Below are 14,488 nucleotides of genomic sequence, written 5' to 3' on the forward strand. Positions count from 1 at the left end.
AATGTATATATGATTTTATATTTCACTGAATTTATATATACAAATATAAACTAACTAGTCAGATATAATGCACTAATTAAATAATAAAGTCTTCCATATATTAAGAGATTTAATCTAGATCAAGATGTTCCCATATATTGATGACAACTTTGAGTAACCAAATTTTAACTTCTACTTTAGATACTTACGATTTCATAGCGCTTGATCTTTCTGTCTTACTGATGTTCCTACTCCTTCACACATACTAAGAATGCAGGTAAGCATATTTCTATAGCAAAAAGGACTATTAATAAAAAAAATACCGCTTGATAATCCAGGAACTATAAGCTCCATGAAGGGTACTCGTTTGTAGATTGCATCCCGTTTACATTTCTCTACATCCCCATTGTTATAGATCAAATCCAGTATTTCACTGGTCCAAGTTGTTCCTAAGAAGGCAATGGAAAAAATTAAATACCTTTGTCAAAAATAAAATGAGAAAGTCAAGAGAGGTAGAGGTGTATTATAATACCGGAAACAAACAAACAAACAACCAAACACCCCTGTGGGTTTTATTTTCACTCCCATTCTTCTACTCCCTCCCAGGAAACAATCTTATCAAGAATATATGCATATCTATTACATAACCTATAACTAAGGCAGCCTCCAAAGGTAGACAAAACAAATAATGGCAGCATACTCTTTGTTTCTCCACAATATCCCTAGTTTGAAATAATTTCATTTAAATCAAAATATTCTAAAAATAATGTTCGTAGCAGCCCTATTTGTAATAGCCAGAACCTGGAAACAACCCAGATGTCCATCGACGGAGCAATGGATACAGAAATCGTGGTACTTTTACACAATGGAATACTACTCAGCAATTAAAAACAAGGAAATCATGAAATTTAAAGGCAAATGATGGGATCTAGAGAAGATCATTCTGAGTGAGGTATCCCAGAAGGAGAAAGACACACACAGTATAAACTCACTTATAAGGGGGTACTAGATCTAGAAGTTAAGATAAACATACTGAAATAGGTACACCAAACAAAGATAAACAAGAAAGAGGACCCAGGGTAAGATGATAAATCCTTATTTAGAAAGACAAATGGGATGGACATTGGATGTAGGAGAAAACAAGTAACAGGACAGGAGCCTACCACAGAGTGCCTCTGAAAGACTCTACCTAGCAGTGTATCAAAGCAGATACTAGACTCATAACCAAACTTTGGCAGAGTGCAGGGAATCATTTGAAAGAAGGGGGAGTAAGTATGACTTGGAGAGGACAGGAACTCCACAAGTACCAAATATATATGGGCACAGGGGTCTTTTATGAGACTGTATCTCCAACCAAGGACCATGTATGGATATAACTGAGAACCCCTGCTCAGATGTAGCCCATGGTAGCTCAGTAGCCAAGTGGGCAGCCTAGTAAGGGGAACAGGGACTGTTTCTGAGATGAACTCATGGCTAGCTCTTTGACCTCCACCCCCTACCCCGAGGAAGGAGCAGCCTTGCTAGGCTACAGAGGAGGACAATGCAGCCAGTCCTGAAGATACCTGATAAGGTAGGGTCATATGGAAGGGGAGGAGGACCTCCCCTATAAGTGGACTTGGAAAGGGGTGGGGAGGAGATGAGGGAGGGAGGGTGGCACAGGGAGGGAATGAGGGAACAGGCTACAGCTGAGATACAAAGTTAATAAACTGTAACCAATATTAAAAAAATAAAAATTTAATAAAAGAAAAAAATAATTTCAGTTGTACCACAAGTAGGATGACCCAAAACTTTGGTAAATTATCAAGTTATATATTTCCTATCAATATAAAAGGTATTAGAGCTTAGAATTGGAGAGAATGTCAGATAAGATGGTTGACATAAAATGAAGGTATAAAAAGATAACACAAGAACTTTTGCCAGTAAAAATCAAGATGCTATAATGCAATAGAGTGCATTTGAGCTCAGTACAGTGATTCACTCTGACAAGTACGAAATTATGTCTCACCAATCCTTTGAAAAAGTACCAAACTCATTTGAGAACATTGTCAATTCAATGGCCTATGCCCATTTGTTCACTTTCTAAGACCCTGTACTCATGTGGGGTTTGTTTGATCTTGGCAGATCGTAATATCCCAAATTCGATTTATTATTTTTTCCCTTAGGGAATAAAGTAGAAATATAGAGGAAAGTTGTTATTAGAGTATTTATTGATTAGGAAGTTTAATGAATTTTCTTGGGTTCAAGTAAATTAGTAGATTAGTGCTGGGATTTCAGAAGTGGGTGTGAAGTGATATGGTCTGAGGCAACATTGCCCCAGCAAGCTGCAATGCTCCCTTAACATGTTTTAAAAAAATCACCTTAGACCAGACAAGTATCTTCAGGTAGTCAGTTCCTGAGTATGGGTCATTACCTGTCTAGAGTAAAAAAAATTAAAAGTTCTTACCAGATTTGGGATAAGTGGAGATCAAAAGATCATCAGGTCGAGCCTCAAATGACTCCACTTGGGACCACTCCTCAGCAATGCTCCAAAAGAGAGGGATGCCTTGAACATCCACAAGATCCCTCCTGAAGACATCAAGCTTGTCCATCTGTAGAGACTAGATTTTTAACAAAAAATATCATCAATCAACTGTAAAATGTTACTATATCTACTAGAACAAAAAGTGGGGAAGAGCCTTAAACTCGTTGGTACAGGAGATAAATTCATGAGCAGAACACCAATAGCTCAGGCTCTAAGATCAACAATCAATAAATGTGACACTATCAACAGGAAAAAAAAAAACAGCCTACAGACAGCGAAAAGATCTTCACTATATTCAACAGAAGGCTAATATCCAGAATATATGAAGAACTCAAGAAATTAAACACCAACAAATGAAATAATCCAATTAAAAATGGGATACAGAGCTAAATGGAATTCTCAAGAGAAGGCTATTGAATGACAGAGAAACACTTAAAGAAATGCTCAATTAGAAAAATGCAAATCAAAACAACTCTGAGATTTCTTCTTAAACCCATTAGAATTGCTAAGATCAAAAACTCAGGTGACAGCACATGCTGGCCAGGATGTGTAGAAAGGGGAACACTCCTTCATTGCTGGTGGGAGTGCAAATTTGTACTACCACTTTGGAAATCAATCTAGTGATTTCTCAGTAATTGGGAATACTGCTACCTCAAGATCCAGCTATACCATTCCTGGGCATATACCCAAAATATGCTCCTCCACACAAGGAAATTTGCTCAACTTGTTTATAACAGCTTTCTTCATAAGAGCCAGAATCTGGAAACAACCTAGTTTTCCCTCAGTAGAAGAATGGAAGTATTTCATTTACACTTTGGAATACTACTCAGCAGGAGGGATTGGGAAGGGAGGAGGGAGGGGGCTACAAGGGGCTACAAAGTTAATAAAGTATAATTAATAAAAAAATTAAAAAATATATAAATTCACATAAAAAATTAGAAGATAGGATTTTGAATGTTTTTTTTACAAAAAAACAATGTTTGAGGGTAAATCTATTTTCCCTGATTAGAGTATTATACGGTACATACATGTGTCAAAACATCATGTGGTATCTTAGAGATATATATTCATTTATGTACCAATTAAGAAAATATAAATAAATAAAAACATAAGAGAAAAAAAAGAAATCATAAAATTTGCAGGCAAATGGATGGAGCTGGAAAAGATCATCTTGAGTGAGTAACCCAAATCCAGAAAGACACACGTGGTATGTACTCACTTAAGTCGATTTTAGTCATACAGTACAAGATATGCATACTACGAGGCAGACCCAAAAAAGGTAAGCAATAAGGAGGACCCAAGCGAGGATTCATAAAACTCACTCAGAAGGAGAGTTAGAATAGACAGAGGCGGCTGAGGAGGGAACAAGGAAGGAGAGGAGGCACAGAATTAAGAGGGTGGAGACCAGACTTGAGGAGAGGAAGGGTAAGAGGACAGAAGGTCTGTAGAGGAAAGAGAAGCTGAGGATAGGGACACCCTGTGATAAGCTGGAGACCTAAGTCAGGGTAGGCTCCTGGAAGGCTATGAGGGGCATCCAAGAAGAGTCTCCTAGTAGCAGAAACCATAGAGATTAAAGAGGACATCCTCTTACTAGACTAGTCTTCTAGTAAACACACCCACAAAATCTTTGACCCAAAATTTTCTCTGCTTTTGAGAAGTATAGAGATAAAGATAAAGCAGATAGAGCAAAGATTGAGGGGATGCCTTACCAATGCCTGGCCCAACCAAAGACCCACCCTATCAGAGAGTGCCAACCCCTGACCCTATGAATGATACTCTGTTAGCTTGCAGACAGGAGCCTGTCAGAGTTGTCCTCTGAGAGCCTCTACCAAACAGTGCATCAAAACAGGTGCTGAGGCTCACAGCCAAATATTTGGTCAAGCATAGGGAGGCCTATGAAAAAGGAGGAAGAAGACCTGGAGGTGAGCTCCACAAGTATAACAGAGCTAACTAACCAGGGCCCAGAAGGGTTTGCTGAAACTGAAGCATCAATCAAGGATCATGTACGAACTGGAATTAGACACCCTACAAAGATGTAGGAGATGGGCAGCTTAGGCTTCCTCTGGGTACACTAGCAAGGGAAGTGAGGACTGCATCCAACATTGACTCTCTTAGCTTTCAGATCACTTTCCCCTGGTGGGACTGTCTTGACAGGCCACAGGGGAAGAGGACATGTTCAGTCCTGATGCAACATGATGAGCTGGGGTGGATGGGAAATGGAGCTTCCCTTTTCTGAGGAAAAGGGGAGGGAGTTCGGGGAGGATGAAAAGGTAGGGCTGGGAGGGGAGTAGGGAAGGGGCTACATGGATGTAAAGTGAAGAAAATAAAGAAATGAGAAAAATGTTACTAATTGAATAGTAATTATCATTTCTTGAACTTCAAGACATGAACTCAGTTTATGTGTATTGTTATCAAGAAAAGAATTTGAACAAATAAAGTCTTGTATATTTATTTTCATTTGTACTATTCATAAATAAGATATTATCACATGTCATTTGTATATCAATAGCATATGCCAAAGTAAAGATTTTTGAGATGTACAGTAAAATTATTACACTTGAAGTTAAGAAAAGACTGCAAGACACAGGACTATCAGTTCATTCCAAGTCTAGAAATAGCAAAGTCCTATTTAAATCAAAACTCAAAGACAGCCTAAATTAAAATGCCCTTCCTTTAAATTTCAAGATAAACTTAGACATAGAACATACTATACTATATTTGTGGAATCTATACTCCTAAAGAAGCTAAGAAGAAAGAGATTTAAAAGCAGGCAATAGAGTCTTATATGTCTAATAACTACTTATGACTGACTAAATACCATGTGTGTTTTTCTCTTTCTGGGTTATCTCACTCAAGATGATCTTTTCTAGTTCCCAACATTTGCATGCAAATTTCATGATTTCCTTGTTTTGAATAGTTGAGTAGTATTCCATTGTGCAAATGTACCAAAATTTCTGTATCCATTCCTGCATTAAGGAACATCTAGGTTGTTTCCAGTGTCTTACTATTATGAATAGAGGTGCTAAAAACAGGATTGAGCAAATGTCCATGTTGTATAGTTGAGCATATTTCAGATATTTGCCTAGTAGTTGTATAGCTGGATTATTTTTAGAATTTATTTATTTATTTTCTTAATTACAGTTCATTCACTTTGTATCCCAGCTGTAACCCACTCCTTTATCCCCTCCTATCCCCACCCTTCCTCCCTCATCTCCTCCCATACCCCTCCCCAAGTCCACAGATAGGGGAGGTCTTCCTCCTCTTCCTTCTGACTCTAGCCTATCCAGTCTCATGAGGACTGGCTTTATTGTCCTCCTCTGTAGCCTGGCAAGGCTGCTCCCCCAGTTCCTCAGGGGGAGGTGATCAGTGAGCTAGCCACTGAGTTCATGTCAGTCAGTACCTGTTCCCATTACTAGGGTACCCACTTGAACATTGAGCTGCCATTGGCTACATCTGTGCAGGGGTGCTAGGTTATCTCCATGTATGGACTTTGGTTGGAATATCAGTCACAGGAAAGAACCCTTTGCCCACATTTTTGGTTCCGTTGCTCTCCTTGTGGAACTCCTGTCCCTTCCAGATCTTTCTATCTCCCCCTTCTTTCATAAAATTCCCTGCACTCTGCTCAAAGTTTGGCTATGAGTCTCAGCATCTGCTTTGATACACTGCTAGGTAGAGTCTTTCAGAGGCCCTCTATGGTAGGCTCCTGTCCTGTTACTTGTTTTCTTCTACTTCCAATATCTATCCCATTTGTCTTCCTAAGTGAAGATTGACCATCTTACCCCAGGTCCTCTTTCTTGTTTATCTTCTTTAGGTGTACAGATTTTAGTATATTTATCCTATCTTATAAGTCTAGTATCCATTTATAGGTGAGTATATACCATGTGCGTCTTTCTGCTTCTGGAATATCTCACTCAGGATGATCTTTTCTAGATCCCACCATTTGCCTGCAAATTTCATAATTCCTTGTTTGTAATTGAGTAGTATTCCATTGTGTAAAAGTAACATAATTTCTGTATCCATTCCTTTGTTGAGGGTCATCTGGGTTATTTACAGGTTCTGGCTATTATGGATAAAGCTGCTACGAACATGGTTGAGCAAATGTCCTCATTGTGTACTTGAGCATCTTTTGGATATATGCTTAAGTGTGGTATAGCTGGATCTTGGGGAAGTACTATTCCTAATTGTCTGAGAAAGTGCCAGATTGATTTCCATATTGGTTGTACAAGTTTACATTCCCACCAGCAATGGATGAGGGTTCACAAGGGGAATCTTAAATTCCATCCTCAGAACTTTCTTTAAAGAAATGGTAGAATTTGATTTAGAACAAGACATTTTGCCTGTAGGTCCTATTGTGTTAAATATTTTAAAGTTATATTATAAAATTTTAAACAATGAATAATACAATATACAATAGGTAAAACTCCAAGTTATGCCAATGTGCTTGGCAAAGGAATAATAAAGATGAAGTCATATGAATTTTTGTTAAGAGTCTAGAAAAGAATATGCTAGTTTAATAGGTTAGCACTGTTAATTTTATTCACTTTATTCCAAAATGAGCTTCACATAAATATGTATTTGTATTAAAGAGCATGTGAAATAATTCAGAAAACATAAGCCTACTTTACCAATAATTTCTGTAAGTACTATTTTTGTTCTTTCAATATTCATATTGTCTCCTTGATAAAAAGTAAGATTCCATCCGGTGTCATATCCGATGAATATGAAAATATTTTAAGATACTTTAGATACTGTTCTTTGGACCTTTGAACTATCTGTGCTTTGATAATTATCTGACAATCACAATTATATAATGTGGTTTTCAGATTCCAAAAGTATGTTTTATAATTTTGGGTCTTTCAAACATTGTGTATAAATTTAAGTTTCCATGTTGCAATACTTCTTAAACTTCACAGTCCACATATTTATCAAAGTTATACAGTCAAATTTCGCTTACCTTTAAATCCTGAGAACTTTAAATGAATTTGCTCAGATAAAGAATAAGAGCCAAAAATTCATTAAAATTATGATGCTCCTGAATAACACACAACTTAATATAAGAAAGAAAAGAAGGAGTAAATGTTGAAAGATGTTCGTTTTCCTAATGCTGCTTCTCAATTTACCTTCCTAAAAATGTCCTCTGAGTATAAATTTCTCATGGGCATAATTATGAAACCATAAAAACAACTCAATGTTCTATGCATTGAAAACAGTCATTACTAGTCAATTATTAACTGACTAGTGGACTATGGCCTTTCCAAACTACAGTGAGTTGAACAGCATTAAAGCTAAAGATACTTTGTGCCTTAGATATAAAAGTGAACACCAAACTTCTGACAACCAATACATTATTCTCCTGTAAAATGCTATCTTGATAGTCAATAAATCCTTTGCAAGGTATTTAACAGTTTCTGTTTTCATGCAGTGAAAAATTCACCTAAACCAATGATAGAGATAGTATGTCTAAGTCTTTCTGAGAATGACACTGGGAGACTCAAGGAGGCAGTTGTGTCTGGCTCTTCTACAAACCAGTAAGTCATAGTATCCTGAACTGCATCTTTCATATTTCTGATCTCTATTACTCATCAAAACAGGAAATATTAAAAATGATGACTCCAGTTTTCTATTGTGATGCTCTTTGTAAACTGAATGTTCTTTGACTAACAGATTACATGTTTAACAAACCATAGAAACAAAAACAAGAGAACAATGAACACATGATCAGAACACTCTTCTATTTCTAGAAAAATTTTTTCTTTATTAATTATACTTTATTCACTTTTTATCCCCCCTGTAGTTTCCTCCCTCTTCCCCTCCCAATCTCTCCCTTTCTTCCCCTTCTCCACGAATGCCCCTCCCCAAGTCCACTGATAGGGGAGGTCTTTTTTTCCTTCCTTCTGATCCTAGTCTATTAGATCTCATCAGGAGTGGCTGCATTGTCTTCTTCTGGGGTCGGGTAAGCCTGCTCCCCCCACAGGGGAAAGTGATCAAAGAGCAGGCCAATCAGTTCCTGTCAGAGATAGTTCCTGTTCCTATTACTATGGAACCCACTTGGACCCTGAACTGCCATGGGCTACATCTATGCAGGGGTCTTAGGTTATCACCATACATTGTCCTACTCATAATGACTTTTACACAAACACAAAAAATAATGCTAGAGAGGACACAGAGGAAAATATCATTCATATACTTGTGGTTATGTGGGAAATATAAATTAATATGTTCATTATGGAAAACATGAAAGATATAATTGAAAAAGTAGCATTTTAACAAGCTACCTACATTGATATGTTTGATAGAGTATTATTGATAGTAGTTTAAAAAAGGAATTAACCTAGATGTTCAACAAAATATAAAGAAAATTGTGTGTGTGTGTGTGTGTGTGTGTAGGTGTACAATGGAATAGTATTAAACTTTACAAAATAAATACTATCAGTTGTAGAAAATGAGTAGAAGATAATCAACTTGAATATGGAATAATTGTAACTGGAGACTGGAAGCCTGGAACACAAGTGAAAAAGGACATTTCTATAACAGGTATGGAAACACAAAAAGAAGAATTAAGTCCAGGTGTTCTGCAGTCCATTGGGTCTATAGTCCTTAGTATCTTATTACATCATTCATGAAGAGTTACAAAAGAAAAAGAATAATTAGACGAAATAAAATGCTGTCTTTGTAACTGGATCAGGGAACAAACCATGCAATTATCAAAATAGCACATCATTTTATTACTATGAATAATTAACATATATTTTATTAATAATGAAACAATAATTGAAAATTTTTATCGACTTTTACTGATATGAAACACCATGATACATCAAGGCAAGAGCTAGATCGAAAGTATCATTCCTTGTTTAATGTAACGATACAATCCACTATTTGAATATATCTTATCTCCATTACTGTTTTTTCCTGTCAAATGCTAGCATTTGAGACATCTCCCATTTGCGACTATCTGTAGCTTTCATTCCCAGCTTATGACACACTGACAGGTGTTTTCATTCATGAGTCTCTAATTTAAGGGCATCAGTGGATTTTTATGAGCTTTTATTATTATTATTATCATTTATTACAATTTATTCAATTTTTATCCCGGCTGTGGCCCCCTCTCTAGTCTCCTCCCAATCCCACCGCCCCTCCCTCTTCTTTTCTCCCTCCCCCTTCTCTTTCCCTATGACCCTCCCCTAGTCCACTGATAGGGGAGGTCCTCCTCCCCTTCCATCTGACCCTAGCTTATCAGGTCTCATGAGGACTGGTTGCATTGTCTTCCTCTGTGGCCTGACAAAGTTGTATACCCCATGAGGAGGTGATCAGAGAGCCAGCCATTGAGTTCATGTCAGGGACAGACCCTGCTCTCCTTACCAGTGAATCCACTTGGACACTGAGTCTATGGTCTACATCTGAGCCAGGGTTTTAGGTTGCTGTTACTGTGATAAAGCACAAGGACCAAAATCAGCTTAGGGAGAAAAGCGTGTATTTTTTTAGAGCTTGTAGTCCATTACCCAACTAAGTTAGAGTAGGAACTCAAGGCAGAAACCTGGAGACAGAAACAAATGCATCATATGCAGCAAAGTGCTGCTAATTGGGTTACTCCTGTGGCTTGCATAGACTGCTTTCTTAGAGCACTCAGGACCTCTAGCCCAAGGATAGCACAACCTACACTGAGTTGGTTCACAAATCAAAATGCACCACTCATCACCACACAGTTAAATCCACTGGAACTGTTTTCTTACTTGAGGCTCTTCACAGGTTAGTCTGCTTAAACGCATTGACAGAACAACAACAAAAACAAAGGCAAAACAAACCAAGAGAGTCTGGTACATTACTTTCTTTATGGAGGGTCTCATGTACACCAATTTTCCATGGCTAGTTTCAAGTACATGTTAAACATTTTACCACACTTTGGAGCCATAAATAATACCCAAATTATGAAAATTAAACAAAAATATTTTCAATCTCTTTGTTCCAATTATTTTTAGCAATATAAGGGAAACATTTTATTGTTTGGTAGGTAGATAAAAGCATACAGTCATGACACTGTTGTTTAAAAATTAAATGTTTACAAGAAAATATAATTGACATTTCATATTCATAAAAATTGGGGTGTTGATAATTCATTACTTCCTTGAGAATTATCCAGATTGAAAAAAATCTGTAAATGCCAGACTGCCCAGTCTCCTCTGCTTGACTCTATTATTAGTCTAATTATTCTGCAATTAATTCTTTGCTCAGAATTCAGTAAAATAAAATATGTGCAATATAAATAATATAACTGACCTTGGACTTCTCAGAGAAATAAAGGATTGCCTTGTGGAAACACTTGTGTTCGCAACAGTCTGAAATAGGTAGATTTTGATAGGACAGGAGACCTTGCCATCTTGTTGAAGGCTTTTGAAAGCAACTCCTTTTAAATAGAGAACAAAGTGTATACATATATTTATATTTTTTATTAATTTAATTTATTTAGTTTAAATCCTGTAAGAAGTTCCCCTCTTTCCTCTCCTCCCAGTTCCTCCCTTCACCTTCCCTGCCCTCCCCCTGAAAGCCCTCCCTTTCCTTTCAGAGAAGGGGAGACCACCCATGGATATCAACCCATGGATATCTTGGCATATCAAGTAGGACTGAGCACATCTTTTTCTACTGAGGCCAGACAAGGCTGTCCAGCTAGGGGAAAGAGATCCCAAGGCAAACAACAGAGTCAGAAGCAGCCCCTGATCCTGCAGTTAAGAGGTGAAAGCAATTTCTACACAACTTAGCTCCAAAGGTTCTTTTAGAATTATGTATGCCAATTTTTGGAGACCAAGACTAAGTTGCTCTTTGTTTCAAAGAAGAAAACACATAAATTTACATGCCAGTGATAACTGGACTAGTGGGATGGTTCCGTGGTAAAACAAGCAAACAACAAAAACAGAACAACAAGAAAAAAAAATGTTGCTTTTGCACAGGACTCAAATTCATTGCTGAGCACCCATGTGGCAGCTCACAAAATTCTGTAACTCATATTCGAGAAGAACCAATGCCCTCTACTGGCCTATGTAGCCTCAGCCACATACTTGGTAAGCAGAGATACGTGTAGACAAAAATAACCATATATAATTCACATATATGTATATAAAGTTGACTCTCATAAAATGGAAGAAGACTTACGAAGATCAAAAAGAATTGAGCCTTTTTAAAAATTATATAAGAGCTCTTTGGTAGTTGGAAATGGAGATATTACAGGACTGTACTAAGTGACTTTAAACTAACATCCCTGCTTGATGTTAATTTGGAGATGAAATCATTTAACTTCATTATAGCTAATAAAGGCCAACAGGTGACATGCTTACATTTCATTAAAAATAAAAATGCAATTTCAGACTTTATTAGAATACTGGTTTCAAATTTTCAAATGTACATATTTTCACAAAGCTGAGAAAAATAATTGTACTTTTATTTGTAAAATCGTAATTGTGAGACATTTATTTACCAAAATTTATGATTATTAACCTAAAACCTCCATTAGCTTCACTATAATTGTTTTACTTTCTCATATTTTTGCTTTATAATGCATCTATGTTTACTGAAACAATCAGCATTCCCATTAATACCCCAAGTCGGACCTCACTCGTATTTGGATCTGCCAGAAAGTTTTGTTCTGTGTGAACTTGTTACCATAGTGTTGTGGTATTCAAGTGAAGCCAAGGAGAAGGAAATGAATAAAAAGAACACAGTGAAATGGAGAATCCTTACAGTCACAGAGGCAGGGAGAAAACTTAAAATCTTGTATAAATACCTTTTAGAAAATAACAAATTTCTTGAAATTCAAGAAAAATCACTATAGTTTTTTTGACTCTATGACAAAAAATAGGTATGTAAAATATACCAAATAGCCAAAATATTCTACAAAGCAACATGAATCACATGCCAGTGGCAAATGTGCTTAGCTAGTATTGGCCTGGGTTTTCATTGTAGAGAGTTTCAGACAGAAGCCAGCTTATTTTTGACTACTCTTGACTACCTGTTTGTTTTTATGTTCCCAGGTGTAGATTGTAGGCCTAGTGGTGTCCTACATATGAATATACCCTTACAATGAACAGAAATGCTGAAAAGATGAAAAGTAATAACCTTCAACATCACTTAATCTTTCCAAGCCTAAAAAAAAAATGATGAAGTATGCAAACATACTTACTTACCAATCCTTTTGTTTCGATTCACCATTAATATTAAACTTTAGAACTTCAATATGAGCGCTGCATCTATCTCACTCCGCCCCTCCCCCATTCCTCCAAATTAATAGTCTCTTCTTTATTATTGTTACAGGTATACACATATGCTACATGTCTGTATGCATGCACACATGTATATGTAATCTAGAAAATCCATTTAGCCTTGCTTGCAAGTACATGTGTCCAGTGGATTGGATAACCTATGTCAACGTTTGCTCCTGGAGGAGACTGGTTATCCCTCTCTCAGCAGCCATTCATTGAGAACCTTTCCTTTTTGAGTCAGGGCCTCGTGTAAACCAGTGTGGCTTCAGACTCATTACATAGCTTGAACTTCTGCTCATCCTATCTCAATCTCCCAATGCTGAGATTATAGATGTGTGCTTATCACACCTTTTTTTTTTTTTGAAGATTCATGGCTATCTTTTAATTATAATCTCCTGTAAAATAAAAATGAAAAGGTAGTTCACATACTTCCAACATAGAATGTCACAGGATATATATTACTGTTCCAAAAGAGAGCATAGTAAGGAAATACTGGACCAAAGCAAGACCAAAAACCAGCTGGGCAGACTCCAAACTCTGCATCTCCATGTCTGACGTCAAACTGCTCTTCAGGTCTCCAGTCTTCTTTCAGTTTTGTTGACTGCAACACACTTCTTTCTCGTGGGCTGGTTCCACTCCCTGTTAGCTGTTTTCCTCAGCAGGTATCCCGTGGCTCAGGCATCTCCAACATCCTGGGGTCTCCAAGGCAGTCCAGGCTTCACCTTTACAGCTTCACCCAATGGCCTCTCCAGGCCTCCATGAAGGGACACCTCCAAATCATGTCTGACCTCAGTAGCTTTCCTTAGTCATGGAGGGAGATTGCATAAACTCTTTCTCCTATCATTGACTCTAAAGTCAGAACCACATAGCTGAATCTGTCAAGTTCTGCTGCTTGCTGGGGCTGGAACTTGTCTCTTTCATTCAGTTACATCTTTACCAGCTTTCTGTTTTTGATGGTATCTTTCACTGCCTAAGCTCGGCTATCTTAAAACTCTATCTGTAGATAGAGTTCCTCCCGTGCTGGGATTCACCTGTGCTGAGATTAAAAGCATGAACCATCACACCTGGCTCTAAGGATCACACCTTTTTTTTAAGGCTGTGCTGGAGAATCAAACTTAAGGATATGTGTTTGCTGAGTAAGCATTCTACCAACTGAGCTACATACCCAGTCCCTGAGATTCCATCTTAGCAGTTTGGCATCTTTCTATTTATTTGTATGAACCAGAAATGCGGAAGCAATTCTGAAACACTAATGATGCTTCTCCATCTGGGGTACTCTGCTCCTTTTGGCTCACTGCAGTTCCTATGCTTTGAGCTCTTCACCTGGTTCCTCTATTCTCATTCCTCCTGGTTAAAATACATATGCACTGAAAAATCAGTGGGGGTACCTTATCACTGATTTCAGATTTCTGTGTAAATGTTACCATGTGGTGAACTTTTGCCAGTTTTTAATATGATAGCATGTCCTCAACTCCTGTCTGAGCCTCAAGCTCATGGCACTTTCCCATGGCACTTTCATCAATGGTTAAGAGAGAAGTAAAGAAAGGGAAGGAAGAAAATACATATAAGATTGGTGAAGAGTGAGTATTTACAGATAGTGCAGAGCTGTTAAATACAGAAGATGACAATGCAGATCCTGATGAGATCTGATAGACTAGGATCAGAAGGAAGGAGAGGGAGACCTCCCCTATCAGTGGACTTGGGGAGGGGCATGCGTGAAGAAGGGGAAGGGAAGGTG

The 14,488-nt window shown here is 37.5% G+C and overlaps 1 protein-coding gene across 2 annotated transcripts in view; it reads right to left on the reverse strand.

Moving 5' to 3' along the window:
- The window catches only part of LOC110541414 (sulfotransferase 1 family member D1), a 29,503-nt gene extending 18,625 nt beyond the window's left edge, over positions 1-10,878 (reverse strand). For both annotated transcript variants that reach the window (XM_060378735.1, XM_060378736.1), the window contains exons 1-3: positions 10,778-10,878; positions 2,423-2,576; positions 303-428 (exon numbers count right to left, since the gene is read on the reverse strand). In XM_060378735.1, coding sequence (XP_060234718.1) covers positions 303-428; positions 2,423-2,567 — 271 coding nt within the window. In that variant the 5' untranslated portion in view covers positions 2,568-2,576; positions 10,778-10,878. The remainder of the gene's footprint in view (positions 1-302; positions 429-2,422; positions 2,577-10,777) is intronic.
- Between the last annotated feature and the right edge of the window lie 3,610 nt (positions 10,879-14,488).

This window comes from Meriones unguiculatus, chromosome 3 (genome assembly GCF_030254825.1).
Source record: "Meriones unguiculatus strain TT.TT164.6M chromosome 3, Bangor_MerUng_6.1, whole genome shotgun sequence".
Classification (NCBI taxonomy): domain Eukaryota; kingdom Metazoa; phylum Chordata; class Mammalia; order Rodentia; family Muridae; genus Meriones; species Meriones unguiculatus.